Below are 17,575 nucleotides of genomic sequence, written 5' to 3'. Positions count from 1 at the left end.
GCTTCCTCCAACTCAAAGTTAAAGGCTGAAGTTGCCCACATTTCATTGTGTGTCAAAGTACATTTGACAGAAAACGATGTTAACAGCGGGCTCTGGATGATGAAAGCAAAGTCTTAGTGTCATTAAAGCAAAACCATCATAATGAACATAACATTCCATTGTTGTTATACATGAAACCTGAACAGATTATAGGCTAAAGTAGATATTCCACCATTACTATTTGAACTGTTGTCTTTGAACAAACACATACCGGGTATTTTTGCTGCTTCTTCTTTGGAGCTACAATGAGATCTCTGTGACCAGGGCCCCCAGCAGCTGTTTCTCAATATACCACAGATGCATCTCAACAAACTGAGAATTAAAAGACGCATAAACCACCGCAAAGCGGGGCCGGGCAGAGGCGCAGGCCTGCCGTGCCAAGTTGCCGGTCACTCCCGGAGCAGCGCGGCTGACTCAGCCCAGTGCCAGCCCCGGACCCCGCGGGCCCGGCCGGCACCTCCGCCAGCGCCTGGGCAGCCGGGGAGGTCGCACCTGTGGCTCGGCCCCGCTGACATTCAGGCTGCCGCAGAGGTGAAGGCTGCGCCCGGCAGGGACACGCAGGAAGCCGCCCCGCCCGCCCGGCCCTCCCCAGCCTCCCGTGGCCTGCGCGGCAGCTGACGCCGCAGCATCATCCCCCGGCCGAGGCGGCGACCCCAGCCCCGCCGGCAGGACCCCGCAGGGCGGAGGCAACAGCCGCTTCCTCCCCTCTGCCGGCAAGGGGACCCCCAGCAGCGCGGGCCACCGCGAGGGGAAGGGGAGGGAAGCGAGGGGAAAGGGGAGGGGAGCGAGGAGCTGGCACTCACCGCTGCCGAGGCGCAGCCGGCGCTCTCCCCGGCTCAGGCCGCTCTGCGCCCTCAGGTACCGCCCGCCCCGCCCCTCCCCGGCCCGCGGTGGGAGGGCCAGCGCGCGCAGCCCCCGCCGCGCATGCCCTGGGCAGGGCGCGTGCCGCCTGCCCACGCCCCTCCGCGCCCCTCGGATCACCCTGACGTCACGCGCGCCCGACGGTTGGGTCCCGCCCCGCCCGTGGCGCGTGGGGTGCGTGCGCGCGCGTTACCGTGCCAACGGCTCTTCGCGTGGTCGCGGATTGAGAGGGGCGGCCGGGAGCGGCTGCCGGGCAAGGGGCCCCTTCGCAAGCGGGCCGCCGCCTACCGCCGGGGCCGGGGCCGCACCAGCCTCCTGCGCCCGCTCCGCGCCCGTGACGGGGCCCAGGCCGGCACTGGGCTCCGCCAACGAGATGGCGCCTGCCCGTGCCCGCCGGCGTGGCGGGCTGCAGGGCGGCCTTGGCGCTGCATCACACCGGGCTCTCGAAGCCGTGAGGCCAGCTGGCCACGGCACACAGAATCACAGAATGTTAAGAGATCGGAAGGGACCTCGAAAGATCATCTAGTCTAATCCCCCTGCCAGAGCAGGAACACCTGGATGAGGTTATGTCCTCCAGTGTGCCCTAACAATTAGTGAGCCTGTTGATGAATGCAAATAAAAATTTGGTTCTTAAAAGTGTGAGGGAAATAGGCCTGTGAGTGTCATTAGCTCAGAGACATGGAGAGTGCTCCCATGGGAAAGAGGCCTCACGAGTGTCCTGCCTACAGGAAAGGCCTGGAAGGGCTCTTGCAGTCACCAGTGAGACGCACATCCACAGCACAGCAGCCTTCCTCCATGTTGCTGCTCACAGGACTCGTGAGTTAAATTTCCTCAAATTTTCTGCCTGGGCCAGGAATCAAAAGGCACTAACAGAGTATCAAAAACTTACGCAAGGTGCAGGAAATCATGTACCTGTGGTTTTGTGAGGTGGTTCAGGATTGTTTCACCACCTCAGTATTTATACCCCAATGCTTTTCCTGGCATGCTGCTCTGGGGCTTGTGCTGCTGCAATCTCCTGTGGTTTGGGATCTTCACACATCTTACCATCTCAGCATCCATGTCACTGTGCTTCAGCTTCAGATTTTCAAAGTTTCATTTTTCTCAGAAGTTTTAGCTGCCACTATTTCTAATTTTTTGCCTGCCTGCTTCACCAGGCCTCTGAGAGGAAGAAAGCTTCAGGCTATGTTCATGTAGAAAGAAAACGCCCTGTATCTGATAAACACCCTGTAATTGATAAGCATCATTTGCCGCAGCCTCTTGACTAGGAGCTGGGCGCACTGCCAGGGTGTAAGACCTGCTCGCAGGTGTCAGCCCAGGCACTGCAAGCACCTTCTCATCTTTGTAGACACAGGGCGTGAAGACTCCAGTACATTTGCCCTATGACCAGCAGAAATGCCTTTTTTAAAAACTAAGGAACAAGAACTGAAGCTTTTTGCCTGAACCTAAATGTAACAGCCACATTAATGCATTTATTTTAGATCAATCTGAAGCATAATTGCTCCCCTGTGGTACAGGAAGGGAAAAAGAAAAAAAAAAGCAGAGAGAGATTAAATCTCTTGCGCAAAGCTGAATAGATAGCAAAGCCAGGAAATGAACTCAGATTTCCTGAGTCGGGCGTCATTGCTTTAACCACACAGTCATCCTTGCTTTCAGTCATTCTCAGCTACTGAGCATTACTGTAAACAGCAACTGCGTTAGCATAGATTTGATTTTACCCTGCTTTGTTCATCAGAACAACTTCACTGTTGCCGGTGAAATTTCCTCTGACTTTCTTCTCCATTTCTTTCCCAAAATTAAAAGAAATTATATTACAGGCTTACTGGGAGGGTAGAATGATATTACAGACTCACTGGGAGAGTCTTAAATTTCCCACTGCCTTTCTGCAGGCACTGGCAAGTATTTCTTCAATCCCAATACTCTAAGCATCGGCTCACAAACCAATTGTGGAGCTTCCACGCTGCATCTCTTAAGCAGGGACTCAAATGCACAGCAAAGAAGGTCAAGAAATGAATAATTCTGTGTCATCACACTTCTCAACTAGCTCATAGGAGTACGGACCCTTGCTCCAACACAAAGGAGGCACGTAAGCTATGTGTACTGACCTGGGAGTGGTGGTATAACCACTTTTTTAACTCCAGCTCATACTTTTATTATCTGAAAATGGTTAAGAAACCAAACTCTAGAAGAAAACGACATGCGTAAAAGAAGAAAGCAACCTAGAGATGTATTAGGACAGATTTGAGGGCCTCCACTATCTGTTTACACACTTAACAGATTTCCAGAATGCTTATATAGACCCAGGATTAAGATCCAGTCGTTAAGCAGGATTCGTAGATTTTGAAAAATAACTTCAGAAAAGAGAAACATCACATACACAACTCCAGCTACTGACTGCTTAACCCAAAAGTCCTAACCATCCTACTGACAGTCCACAGACTAAGATCCAGCTATGATTGAGTGCGGTATCTTATCAGCTTGATATTTGACATGTCTTCATCTCAAGGACTTTACTTTCCATTGATTTTGTACTAAATTGATTTATATGGGCTTTTTATTACACTGGGAGGTAGGCTAGAAGCTGCTTGTATCCGCTTCACTCATTGACCTCGCATTGTGCTTCCTCCAAAATCCAGAGACAGCAGTGGATAACACTGACCATCCAGGTAAGAGATTAAGAGCAGGATGAGCAGATAATGATATTCACACAAATCTTCTCCCAGCCACCAGCAGTTTACAGGCCAGGGACTTTGAGCCAAGCACACTCTTTCCCACAAATTTGCTGAAGTTTGAGCAACTTCAGTGCAGGGAGCCTTGGGGGGGACTAGTTCTCCTAGTAATAGTTGAACAGGTATTTTGAGTATCCAGCTGTAACCTTGCTGACTTAGTTTCAACCAACCTGCTCATAGTTAATGAGACAGGTGTAAACAAGTAGCCATACAGTATTAACCTTGTTGATTATTGTAAATAAGAATATTTTCCAATCAGTATCTGTATCATAGACCAGCTTGAAGGGAAACTTCATTAGTTTTTCACTTCAGATTGGTTTATCCTTCATGTATTCAAGCATACTAAAATGCGTGTGTTTCCCTAACTCTAGTGGAAGCCGAAAGAAGGATTGGTCAAATTTGTCCATGTAACAAAGTTCTGCACTCTTTACAAAATCTGAATTTTGTATTTCCCATCCCCTGCATTACGGTGAAGCTGAGTTAGTCTGCTCAAGTTAAAGCCATCCTCAAAGCATGGACAATCTCATCACATCACTCCGTAAAAATCTTCTTTGCCATGATGCCCACAAAAAAAAATAAAAACTCCTTGCTAGGTAGCTAGCTCATGTGCTGTGACTGCTGCTAACTATTCTCTTCACAATGATGTTATTTTTACCTTGTGCATCCACGTTCTGTGGATGTTACTGTATTCAAGTATTTCCTACTGTCATGGTTTTGTTAAAATACAAGTTTCTCTTTTAGTGAATTTGCCTGTCAGCTAAAGCCTTCATATTAGCTGCATTTTCCTGGAGAACCAGATACATGTTTTGGTAAACATAGCAATGGAATGTGAAGTTATTGATAAGCAGGGATGGACATCGCATGAGAGGGGCAACGAGAAACAGGTGACCAAGAAACTGACCAACTGTGTATAACATTCAATTCACTTCATATAAAAGTGGGAGATCATGAAGATCTCATCCCTTTTTTCTCTTTTGCTTATGGCCGACATTAGGAGAGGACCTTGCTAATCACCCCTTTGAACTGCGGCCTAGTGAGAGACTGAATCCAGCTCCGGTTGGCTGCAGAGTCCAATCCAGGACTTCGGGTGCCAGCTCTGCAGTTGCTGAGACTTTCAAGATTGGTTTTGTATATTTTGTATTATTTTCTCTATTCCTATTAGTAGCATTAGTAAAACATTTTTAATTTTTCCAACTCTCTTCTCTCTGTGCTTCTTTTCCTCCTTATCACCTGTCCGCAGTGGGAAGGGGGGAGAGGGAGGAGCAAAAGGGGGAAGGGGAGGAAGGGAGGAGGTCAACAATACATCTGCCAGGGTTTGATTGTCACCCTGCAATCAAAACCCTCGACACCTACTTACACTGATTTTATATTATCTGCTACATAAACTATGTTTTACCTCTTTACATTGTTCCCAGTTCAAAAGGGCTAAGCAGCTAGGTGCCACTATTTTTTTCTACATATAAGTCATAGTTTATTAATTGCAGGCATTTTACAGAAAACTAGCATGGATTCTCATTATCTTGCAAACATTCAAAAAAAAAATAAAGCAGAGTTTACAATTAGAGATGAAGTGCTGGGCTTTCAATGAAACATATGGCAGAATGCAAGCAGTTGGATGGGTATGGGTTGAAATTCTCCCTTTCAAAATGTCTTGTTCTATAAAATTTACTCATTGACAGGTATCAAAAATTGAACTGTCATCTGTTTTCTTAATTTGTGCCTGTATAAATAGTTATTTCATTAAGGAATACATATTTTATATTTTCCAAGTTTTAATTTGGCACTAGAGATTCACTGTCTCCAGAATTACCTATTTCATTTTCAGTTTCAATTTCTTGTACTTTTGAAACTACACAAGTAACTTTATTTTTGTACTACTTTAAAAATATGTACTAAAACAAGTATTAAAAGTTGATGAGCTTAGTGCTGAGATAACAAAGAACAAAACCAATGGGCTAATGTCACATACAAAAATATCTACATGCCTGTGCTTGTATGCATGTGCATTTATTTGCATTTATTATTTTCATGCCTGGTGTCTACAGGTAAGCAAACTTTGTACCATTCAGCAATAAATAATTGTATAAGAATGAAATAATTAATAGGAAATTCTGCTTGGTACAAGCTGACATCTTTACAGTGGTTCACTGTCACTGCATCTTCTTTTGTGTATGTATGGGAAAACATAGAGATGAGCTCAAACTCATTCTGCTGAAGTACATTATAACCTAGTCACATTTAAGACTAAGTCCTGTATTTTTCTTAATTGCTTGGAAAATAATCCAAATTATGTACTTGAGCATTTGGTATCTTTTCAGGTATTAGTGGTATCTACCACTTTCTAAGTAATATTTAGATAATACTTAAAGAGGATACTATTTAGATGAAGAGCTGTTCCTTACCAGTTGGCAGCTGCTTTGTTATTTAATTAATTGGATCAGATGTCTCCCTGGGATGTGCAAAGACACCGTTGCTATATTTATGGTTTTGGCAAGTGAGTGACGAACTGACCCTTCTTACCCTTCTCCTTTCAGAAAAGTTTTATTTGGGCTTAAGTTGAGCTCTTCTTTTGAACGTTACTTAAAGAACACTTAAAATCAGTCCAGGATGTCTATTTTTAAAACTCCATCACATGTTACTCTGTGGCTGGCACTGCCGACCTTCAGAGATGCTAAGGATGCGTTGTGCTGTCTATTCATGCCGTGAAAAACTGTGACATTACGCAGGCCTAAACCACACTTGTTTTTAATATTTTTTTAATGTAAATGAAGAAATGGGCAGTAGGTTTCCCTCTCTGTCCCTCTCTCTCAAGGCGGGTGTACCAAATGTGAGTTAAACTCACATGCTTGACGTCGTACGTTCTGTGCTGCATCAGTGCTGTGGTAGAAGTGGCCTGAACCAGTTCAGGGAAATCTGACGTTCAAACCCGTCTCAGTGACGTTACATCCAGCTGCTGCTGTTGCCTGTTCTTCTAAGAGCTGACCACACATGATGCTTCAAAACGCTATGTTAGTCTAAATAATTGAGACCTAGTTAGGTCTCAATTATTATAACAGACTAGTTAAACTATTTAAGCGGTCTAGTTAAAGCTGCTTTGTAAAATACTGCCCATTTTTTCCTGCATGTCTTTGTTGACCATATTCCTACAATACACAGCACCTTTACAAACATGGAAAAGCATTTCTAGACAGTGATTAAAATCATATTGCACATTTCTAAAATCCAAATGCTCTTTCATTTCTTTTCAAACATGTGCTCCTCAGTATTTTAACTGTTAAAACAAATTAGTGTATAATATATGTAATTTAAGTCTGATACAGTTTCTTATTTTAATTTGTATTCACATAGGCTGAATGCCCAAAGGAATACAAATGCCTAATATTTCCATTAAGTCAGTGGGTTTTTTGAAGATTCTGAAACATACATAAAAAGTGTTATTTCAGCTTGATTTACAGGTATGGAAATTATTTCCTTTTGTGTGTGTATGTATATATATATATATATATATGTATATATGTATGTTTATACATATACATTTATACAGTCCTAAAATTACACTCGGCCCTTTGAAGGCAACCGCGAGGCTGATGTGGCTTCTGGTGAAAATGAGTTTGACATTGAGTAACTGAAAGTATTAAATGAGATTCATATGCGTACTATAGCAGGCATTAATGATTAAAATATGCCCCCTGATCAATTTAATGATCTACTTAAATAACAGATCACAGGGGCGGGGCAGGGGGAGGGGGAAATAAAGCCGCACCGAAGAGAGCCAGTGCTATAGCTGAACTTCATTGACATCTTGGCCACAGGAACCTGAAATGTTGAAGCTACAAATGCTGCTGGAGAGGTGAGGGAGCAGCTCAGGCTTGCACCTGGTAGATGTAGAGCATGTTCTACCTCCCTGAGCCTGATGCATCTCTCAGCCCCTCCCATGTCCCTGCTGGCTGTGACCCACAGGGAGCCCCTGACCAAGCAGACGGTTTATGGAGCAGCTGCACATTGTGCAGGATTGCAGCTGACCAGAGCCCGGCACAGGGGATACGTCCCACTTACTTAGATGAAACGTTAATTCATTCTCATTTATCTCATCCTAGAGAGGATCTTTATAAAAGGAATAATGCATTTTCTGAGTCTTGATTCATAGCTGAAGCAGAGTAGAGAATTAAATAAAGTGATATTGTTTCCATGAATATTACTTCAATCATATGGGGGTTTTATATGCAAATAATTCATTTCAATTAACTTAAAGACCTAAAAATACAAAAAGATTGCTCCAGTAGCAAACAGCATTTTCAAGAACAGTTCAGGATTTTAAAAATAGTTTTATTCCATGTATGTATTTGACCCTATTTTTTCTTGTCTGAACATTTGAAAGCATCAGAAGATAAAAACAATGAGAGCTGAAATTCCACTTTTCAGTGATTAGATTACTTTTTCAATATTAAACGACAATGAAAAACAAAGAGCTCAAATATGCAGATTAAAAAATGCAAATGCTTTTCCTCTTTTGGTGCACATGGCAATAACGTGCACTGAGAAAAGAGCTGACCTTATCCAAAATTATGTATGTGACCAATCTAACCAGTAGCTCAATAATTAACTGAATGTTTCAGAGCTCAACAGGAACATCAAGGACATTAACACTGTATGCTCAAAATCACAGTGCCCTGGAAAAATCATCAAATATCAGATCAGAAAATATTTTATAAGGATTCTTTTTTATACTTACTCCCTTTCATTTTTTATCACCTCTAGTTACTCAGGAAAGCAAGGCTTATGTTGCATGTGTGTATAATTGAAAATATATTTATATAAAATGTAACTTTTACATATATATGCCCTGATATACATGTATGTGTATAGATGTGTGTGTGTATAAAAAAGGTGATCTAAGCATTGGGAATCACCTCGAGAATGCAGATGCATAATTAGATTATTCCTAAATAGCGATCCTGGGCTGTTGGCGATATAATTTACACAGGTCACTGGTGATTGTGCCCGTGTTAGTCCTTCTCCACACAGGCTGGAGGACAAGCTGCCACTCTGCCTTCACTCTTCTTCCTCAACACTGAATCTTCCCACAAATTGTTTTCAAAGTCAGACACGGTTCAGTTGCAATGAGTGTTAAGTGCCTGCTTTCCTGCCAAGTGAGAAAGCTGGATTCTCTCAAAGACAAAATAGAAATTTTATTCTTTTAAGCTGGCGCCTGCCTCTAATTCATGGACTTCTGAAGACATAACCCAGAGAGATTTTGAAATACTGGCATCAGAGATTCAATCACTGCTCTGCCTATTAAGACACTTAGCAAGGTTCTACTGTACTTCCAAACCAGGAGATGTTGAAGTTGTTTTACTCTGAGTTAATGATTATTAACTGTAGATAGCAGCGAGTTTGAAAGAGACTTAACTATTTTAGAAGTGCATGCAATAAATAATAATGAGTATGCTTTGGGTGGTTGTCACAAGGCTCAAGGACAAATTCTAAACAACATGACTCTGGCATTTTAATGGCTAAAAATATGTCTTCAGTCTACACTATGAATTAGAAAATGCCAGCAGATGAAAAGTTACCTGCAAAATTATTAGCCAGTAGAACTGATGCCCTTTCAGTCTCACTATAAAGATACCATTGCGAATTATTTTGCACTCTACATCATTTTAAATCAAGGAGCTTCTGGTGCTCTGCAAACCTGAATGTATCCTCAGGATATGTTTGAATAGAGTTAAGGCTACTTATAATTTGTTTTGAATAAAGTGAGGTGCAGAAAGCTGCCAGCATCAGATTAGCAGGCTCGTGGCAGAGAAAAGGCTGGAATCCACAGTTTCACATGGTCAAATCAGTATGTTTAGGACTGAACCATGCAACACCCTGGATGAAACACTATTCCATACCAAACTGGTGTAGAGGAAGAACATAAGTTCCAATACACTGTGTGTAAGAAAGCTTCAACATTAATAACTGCAAGTAATTTAGGAAATATTTGTGGATATTCATCTAAACATTGGTAGTTAAAAACAGAGGTTCTGAACAGGGGTGCAGAAAAAAAGAGGACAACACAAACAAGCTGAAGGATCTGCCTTTACTGAAAATGCAGTTGGAGTGCAGAACCAACTCAAATCACAATGATGGACATAATGAAAGTATTATTAGATTAGCATTTAGAAAATGGTAAACCTACAAAGAACGCACAGATAAGTGGATAAGCTTTTAGGGAATGTCAGGGTGTCTTCCACCCTGTAATATAATTTTAAACTATGTGTTTAACCACAAACATTTTCTAGCTGTCTGTTGATGGTTTTTATGCCATATTTTTATAATCCGCTGCGACCCTTTTTGAAGAACGGTGTGACACTCTGGCAACATGACTCCGTAAGTTTCAAGGAAAAGTAAGGGCAAATACTTTAGACAATGCAATCAGTGATACAATGAGAGCTTCTGGGTTTGTGTACAGTATCTATGGGTAAAGGAGGAGCTTGGTGAAAGGGTATTGTCCTGAATAATTAATTTACTGAAGTGAGAATGGTCCTACCTGAACAATGGCTTTCCCAGTGCATGCAGTGACATGCATTGTTGTATGTTGTACTATTTAATTTCTACTGAGGCTCCAGATTCCACTGCTCTGTAAGTGACATACAATGTTGGATAACTTTGCAAGGAATATAATTATCTTTGTGTTCCTCAGAAAGCACTTAAGGAAAAAAGGTTCTCCTTTTGGAGTCAGAATTTCTAATTGTAATTAGCTAAAGACACACTGTGGTATCCAGAGGGAAAAGAGATTTGGAGGCATTTTCATTGTAAAGCAGATACCTTATTAGTCCTGCGAAAATCTTCAAAGATGACAAACCTCATTAATGTAAAAATTCAGCAACTTTAATTCTCTTACTGATTCCAAAATACTTCACAAGAGAGAAATTAGATGGGGAAAAAGTTCTTATGTTAAATTCCTTTAGGACAGAATTCTTTACAGGTATAATCTTTTAAATAAATAACTGTACCCTTCATCCTGGCAGAGGTGGCATGGTAGTCTGCATTTAAACTGATGTATTTCAATATTAAGAGAATAATAGCATGTGCTGCTGATGCATCTAAATCATGAGCAGTATTGCAGACTCTAGCTAAGATAAATGAGCCTTAGTTTTCCCTGGAGTTGTGCTTCTCCTATAGTCCCCGTGTCCTGAAAGTCTTTTGCTTGTGGAAAGCACAGATGCAGCTGCAGATAAGAATAGTAAGCATTGTCTTTCTAGGTGCAGGTGTCCTGGGCTGGTCCAAAGCTGGGCAAAATCAGAGGGGAATAAAAGATTAGAAAGAAGGGGGAACAAAAAGTACAAAATGAGGCAAAAAAAGGTTCTCCAAATCAGAACAAGACAACCCTGTTAGTAAGAGAAGATCAAATCTCATTAAATATTGAAGAGAGAAGTAAAAAAACCAGGCCTGCCATTTTCCCCTGGAGCGATGGAAGCCTCTGCTTTGCACTCACTTCATGCTACTTTTAATTCCTGATGTTAACACAGGGACATCCCTTAACTAGGTAGATACACAGGAGCATCTCTGGGGAGACACAATTATGATCTGTAAAAAATTTACACCTGAGGCCAATTTTAAGTACTTAGCTAAATATATAGTTTGCATATTCAGTGAATTAATTAAAATGTATGTATCAGACAGAAACATAATGGTCTTTAGATCTGTTTTCTGAATCAGTTCTTATAGGTACATTTGAATGTCTGTCACTGAATGAATAGGTGCCATTTAATGAGTCATGGAAGTCCATTGTCATTTTAAAGGCAGAAATGCTTGCATGGTAATTTTAGTACATTAGTACCCAAGGTTACTGGCTTTTTAAAAAAACTTGGGCAAGGATCTGCAGTCCTGTGACACTTTTAAGTTCTGTCTTGCTCCTCCAGGTACATGTTATAGATTCACTATCAGCTTGGGTAACATTTTATTTCAAATGTCATTTAAGTGAATTCATTCTATATACATTTTCTGTAGGTTCATGATGGATATGCAAATGTTTACCATCCTCATATGCTTTTCACTTAAGCACAATGAACCTACAGAACCATTGTTTAAATTAATGTTGTCCCATAAATAAATTTTAAACATTAGGATTTTGGTTAAGGGCATATTGGAAGATATTGTCATTTTTCCTGTACCCTCAACAGGTCTTTATTTAAAAAAAAAAAAAAATGTACCTCATCTTTTACTTGTGTTAAAGATTAAAAAAATCACTTAGCTGCCTGCTTTCTTCACCAAGTTGTTGCGCAAAAGTTGCACCAAGACTTAATAAAGGGGTCCACAGCTGATGGCAAACGGCATCTCTAACAATAGAAGTTAATTTGGAAGAAAAACAACCCACAGATATATTGATGGATATTTTCAGATCTTTCCATTATTAATAATTCAGCAGAGGATGATTTAGGCCTCTTACAAATTTAGAAAGCTCTGATGATAACAGTATCAGATTAAGAAACCTGAAAACTTGAAAACCAAAATCCTATATTTATACATGACTTAGAAACAGTTTTAAGGAATATATTGCTCTGCCAACATATCTCTCCTCTAAGCTAAGAAATCCTTCCCAGAGGAAAAGACACTTCCTATGGCCTTTTTGCCAGAACTACTAGTGTAACATTCGACTTCATAGAATAAAGAGCCCATGGTCAGAAGACAGGAATATTGATAACCACTGAGAATACCAGTTTTCACTGGAAGTTTGATCACTGAGGACTAGACTAGGACTTAAAATTTCCCCTCTTACTCTTTTAATAGCCATCAGACCGTATTGTCTGTCAGAAACGATACATCATCTTCACTGAGATGTGACCCAATTGGTGACTGTGAATTCAACCTCACTGTATTCCGTTTACTACTCCTTTGAGATAAAGATCCTATTATCCATTACTTCTGTCTTTGTGGAGCATACAATTTCTTATGAAATTTACTAATTCAGAAGCTAATGATTTGTTTAAAGTTTTGTGTTAGATGTTCCTCAGTCAGTGCCAAGAGGGAGTGAAGCTAATGCTAAAAGTTCATCAGTGTGTACAGTAAACTGAAAAAATAAAAACAGAGTGGTGAGAATGGGTTTTACAGTTGCTCTGCAACACTGAATTCTATAAAATGATATATACAAGTCAGAATACATTTCCATATTAAAAAGCAGTCAATAGCAGTAGACTATGTTTTCATTAGCATAATAAATTCTGTATTGGTCATCTTATAAATAAACTGGGACAAAGACTGAGATGAAAGGAATATACTGGAGGTCTTCTGTCCACAAGGATGTTCATTTTCTTACTGAAGGGAAAAAAATTCCTTATTACAGGTCTAGTGCTTTCTTGTTTGTACTCAACTTTATAAACCAGATCTAAGTTTTAGTTTTATGCTTATTTTTACCATTCATACTCCTGCCTTAATTTTTTACTTTATTTATATATATAAATATATACATTGTGTGTGTATATATATATATATATATATATATATATCTTGCCAGCTTGTTCTTAGAGGAATGAATGCAAGCACTCTGTCCCATTGTCTACTCAGAGACTTGGCAAATACACATCATCGCTGAGCCATTTCAGTCATTGCTTTCCACTGCTCTACAGGCCATCAGCTTAGGGAAATATTGAGACAGAGTAAGTCATGTCTTGCTAATGCTGATTTTTTTTAAGTTAAAGAGGAGAGAAGAAAAACAAGGCAGAGAAGGAAAAAGAGGTCTTCCCAGGTTTTGTTTGCTGGTGGAGATGAGACCACAATCTCAGCTATTGCACATTTCTGGCTTATTTAATCACTGTATATCCCTGGATCAGGCCCAGTAATGCTGCAGTGTTGAGGAGGGTGTGGGGGAAGCAGGTGGGCTTCTCCAGATCCCAGGGATACTAAAGATGGCAAAGACGACAGTAAAATTCCTTCCATCCCCCTAGCCTTCCTCCACACCCATTTCCCACACTATTATCTAACGACTTCAAAAAACCATAAGGAGCAGAGTCACCCTCCCATTACCCTGCCTGCTAGTTAGTTCTAATTGCCAGCACATCAATTATGATCCATTAATTTCTGGTTCCATTCCTCTCTTGTTTACCAGACATGTTGTCAACCCAGACTTTGGGTTGTATCAGTAGATGCTTTTGTTTTCATTAGTTCAGTGAGCCTTCATCTCCACCATCTCTCTCAACAGCCATTGTTGTAGGCAAATAGGACATTTTATGAAATGTCTCTCACTTAAAAATCCAGCTGACAGTTTGGTTCAGCCCAATAGGACCTCAGCAATTACAAGAGAAAATGTAGTATGCGAGTGTCTCCTAAGAACTGATCGTTTTTGCTCTGCTTAACTGTTAAAGCTAATGCCACAAAAATTCAAATTATCCTGCCCTCTAGACCTGTAATAACATTTAAGCAGGAAAAGTATTATGTGCTGTGTTTGCTTTGACAACTGTGTCGCTCCTGAGTGCTCCTGGCACCAAGAGTATTTCCACAAGGGCAGTATTGGTTTTATTCACCCACTATGTGCAGCATGTCAAGTCGTTCTTTTCTCATTATGCACTAATTAAAAAATAAACATGTAGTATGACAAGTTAGGTTCAAAAATCTCTGAAGGACAGATCTGCATACAGCAAATCAGCCGATACTCTGTGCCCTCAACTATGTCTTACTCTTGTTCTCTTAAATTACATTCTAGTGGCTGATCAGTTCATAAAGTAAATGGACAGCTGCAGTAGAGAGCAGAGATTTTAATAGTAGAGTGCTGTGGATATGGCTGACTGCCAAAGAACACATTGTTAAAGCAAGCAGCATAAAATGAAAAATGAAGATATTGGCACTAAGACCTACTGGTAAGAGCTCAGTAAAGGACACAGCAATAATCTAAAAGATTTTTTTCCACTAGATTAAATTTAGGACAGGCAGAGCATCCTCGCTTTGGAGAGGCGTTCTGCAGTGGTGGGAACTGTGGTGAGTCTCAAACCAAACAGAAAAGCCACTGTTGGCTGTCCTGGCTGCCGCAACGTTAACAATTTGGTACAATCCTTCTTTATAGCACAACTGTTGCAGCCGGACACAACAGCACTCAGATCAGTGCTGAAATCTACTTTATCAGTAATCAATATATATCTTAATGTATGCATTTTATTTGATACTCTATTTTGTATTGTTTATTTGGAAAACATCTACAGTTTCTTGAAGTTGCCTTTTGTCTGAAATGGCTGCAGAAAACAGCAGCGAGGCAACAGAATAACTTCAGATGCTTCTTCCTCAGCACCTGCCACTGTTATCGTTATCACCAGTTAACACACATTGCATGTGAAAATGGTTTTGAGAAATTCTGTAGTTAAATGGCTGCGCATTCATAATTCAAGAAACTCCAAACATGATTGCACATCCCTTCCTCTGGGTAGATATATTGTGCTCCAATTTTTACTTACTTATCATCATACTGTTACTCAAATAATATAATTGATTATTTTCATTGCTGTCCTATACTGTAATGTGGTATAGTCTGTGATGTGTCTTTACTCCCCTCAGTAATTCTGTTGTCACTATGACCCACCGTCTCTTTATTGACTCTGACTTCTTTATGTAAGTTGTGTTTTACTCCACAGAGGCATTTAAATAGCTTGTCAGCATCTACATATCATCCCATTTATTTCTCTGCCTGAGTACTTCTTCCTTTGCAGCAATTTAGGGTTGAAGTAATTATGGAAAAAGCCACAAATTGAGATGGTGAGACTCGTCAAAAATGTCTTATAGGACCTGTGAGTTAATATTACAGTATAATCCTAAACATTTTTTTGCTTGTTTGTTAATATGGAATCTGCCTAGGAGCATCCCCCGTGGTTCCTGAAGACCACAGCTAAGAACTAGGAGAAGTCTTCTTGACCTGGGGCTGTTCGCAAGCAACATGCAATCGGAGCTACACATTTCATTATTTGGAATCATTTAGCCAAAACCAAAGGTATGAGATACAGCCTGTGTGTGTGTGCCAGGAAATCTTGTCAGCTCAATGCAGGGAGATTTTCTCTCTCAAAGCAGAGCAGCTCTGTAATGAGTAAGGTGAATCATGAAGAGTATCCTTTTGTGAAGGTTTATTGTTAAAGCAGGAGCATTACTAACTCTTTCAATGATTTACAAAGCGCATAGGGATTGAGCCTGAACATCTTCAGCACAGGATTCATTATTCATCTGTGTTAATTGAGCACAACTCAGCCTTCCCTGTGTTGCACTGGGCAAAAAGCATCGTGTCTGTGATGATCAGCAGAAACAGAGCCAGCACTGCCATGTGAGGTGGTGAGAAAAAGGAGAGAGAAGGGGAGATGTGCTCACCACGTGAGGGCAAATACTCTCAGGACCTGGGAGTTTTTGTGCCACATCCAACCATGCCCTCACAGGAGAAGGGGAGCTGTTTCCCTCCCTTGCCTTTTTGTTTTAATTTTCATCCCACCTAAATCCAGAGTATTTACCTGTTGGTTCAAACAATAATTGCTATCTTGTTGGGCAGGTCGCAATTTTTAAGCTTCAAGGTGAGGATTTTAATGCAAGATATTTGTCTGGCCTTGCTCCATGTTGTTTTCAGGCATCAGGAATGAATTACTGCTACAAATAATGGTGCTCTCATACATTTGGAATTAGCAAACTATACAGAAGAGCTTGGAAAACATTACTGATTTGTTTTCAGCAACTTAATACAGATGAAACCTATGCAAAAAATAGCCTTTTTCACATAAAACATTTTAACAGGAAAGCATGTGACATTTGTACCATCATCTAATCTCTCTTATGCAAATCATCTCAACAGGGTATGAAATGAAAAATCATGGATTCATTCTCTTAAGTTTTCCTCCACAAAAGTTTCAGCTTAGGTAACTGTGTCTGACATTCTAATCACGAGTTGTTTAAAAATGCAAGCCACTGAGATACATAAAGAGATATAACTGCATCTGTCTGGATTTTTGGGCATTTCCATACCGACCATAATTGATTGCAACTGTCCAGTCTCTTTTAGAGCAGTCAGAGATCCTGGGTCAATTTCTTCTTAGAAAATTGCATTGCATTTGCATTATGTTAATACAAGATGAAGAAACAGCTGAATATAAGGGAAGATTAAAAACTGGCACAGAAAAATCAATCTGACTCCGCTTATGCACACCTTCCTTGTCTTGGGTCGCACCAATCAGGGCTGATACAAATACAGATATTAAGCTCCCTTCCATTTTAAGCAGCGTTATTAAAAAGACCTGAAAAGTGGGACAACTTAGCAGCTTAATATCGCTCTTAACACAATACAAAGACTAATCTCTGATATCTTTATTCAGGACACTCCTTCTCTGGGTTCTCTGCCAACACTTTCCCTCAGCTCTGTCTCAGCACAGGGAGATCTGGGTCCCACAGTGATTTGGGTCACTGGGGCAGCCAGTCCCAGCAATATAATCACCAGGCTGCAAACCACAGACCTTGGAGCCTGCTGGCAAAATCTCAGCCGCTGGCTGCCCCACATTGGGGAGAGAAGAGACCCAGACAGAGTCACATCAATACAGCTGCCCTAGGGCCCCCAAACCAACAGCATTTCTCAGGGATCCTCAGTCTCTATGAGAACAGAAGGCATTTTAAGCATCATTTGTTGCTGGGACCTCTGAACAAAACAACACCACTACTGGTAGTGGAGTGAATGCATTAAAAAGGCTACAACAACAGATTTTTTTTTTCTGAGGATTGTATGGCATAGGCTAAACCTAATCAGGGGCTAAGATTGAAGGCTAATATGAATAATCCTAATACCTGCTATACATAGTATTGCTGATAAAGTTGAGCTATCAATGTGAAAGGCAATTTTAAGGAAAAAAGTAAACACAGGCATAAATTAATGCAGATGGAGTCAAATATAACAGTAACAACAATAGTGAGTGCAATAAAGAATATCAATTTATTGCATCTTCTAGCGATGAGACTCT

At 40.8% G+C, this 17,575-nt stretch overlaps 1 protein-coding gene across 1 annotated transcript in view; it reads left to right on the top strand.

Annotated features, from left to right (window-relative positions):
* Positions 1-963: 963 nt before the first annotated feature.
* Positions 964-17,575, top strand: part of LOC308042377 (protein NDNF-like) — a gene marked incomplete at both ends in the record, with an annotated part of 70,507 nt that continues 53,895 nt past the window's right edge. The window contains one exon of the mRNA XM_080347723.1: positions 964-1,351. Coding sequence (XP_080203849.1) covers positions 964-1,351 — 388 coding nt within the window. The remainder of the gene's footprint in view (positions 1,352-17,575) is intronic.

The sequence above is a fragment of the Nesoenas mayeri genome (assembly GCF_963082525.1).
Source record: "Nesoenas mayeri genome assembly, chromosome: 7".
Lineage (NCBI taxonomy): Eukaryota > Metazoa > Chordata > Aves > Columbiformes > Columbidae > Nesoenas > Nesoenas mayeri.
Note: the sequence above shows the minus strand (reverse complement) of the source record. Positions and strands in the feature narration are given on the sequence as shown.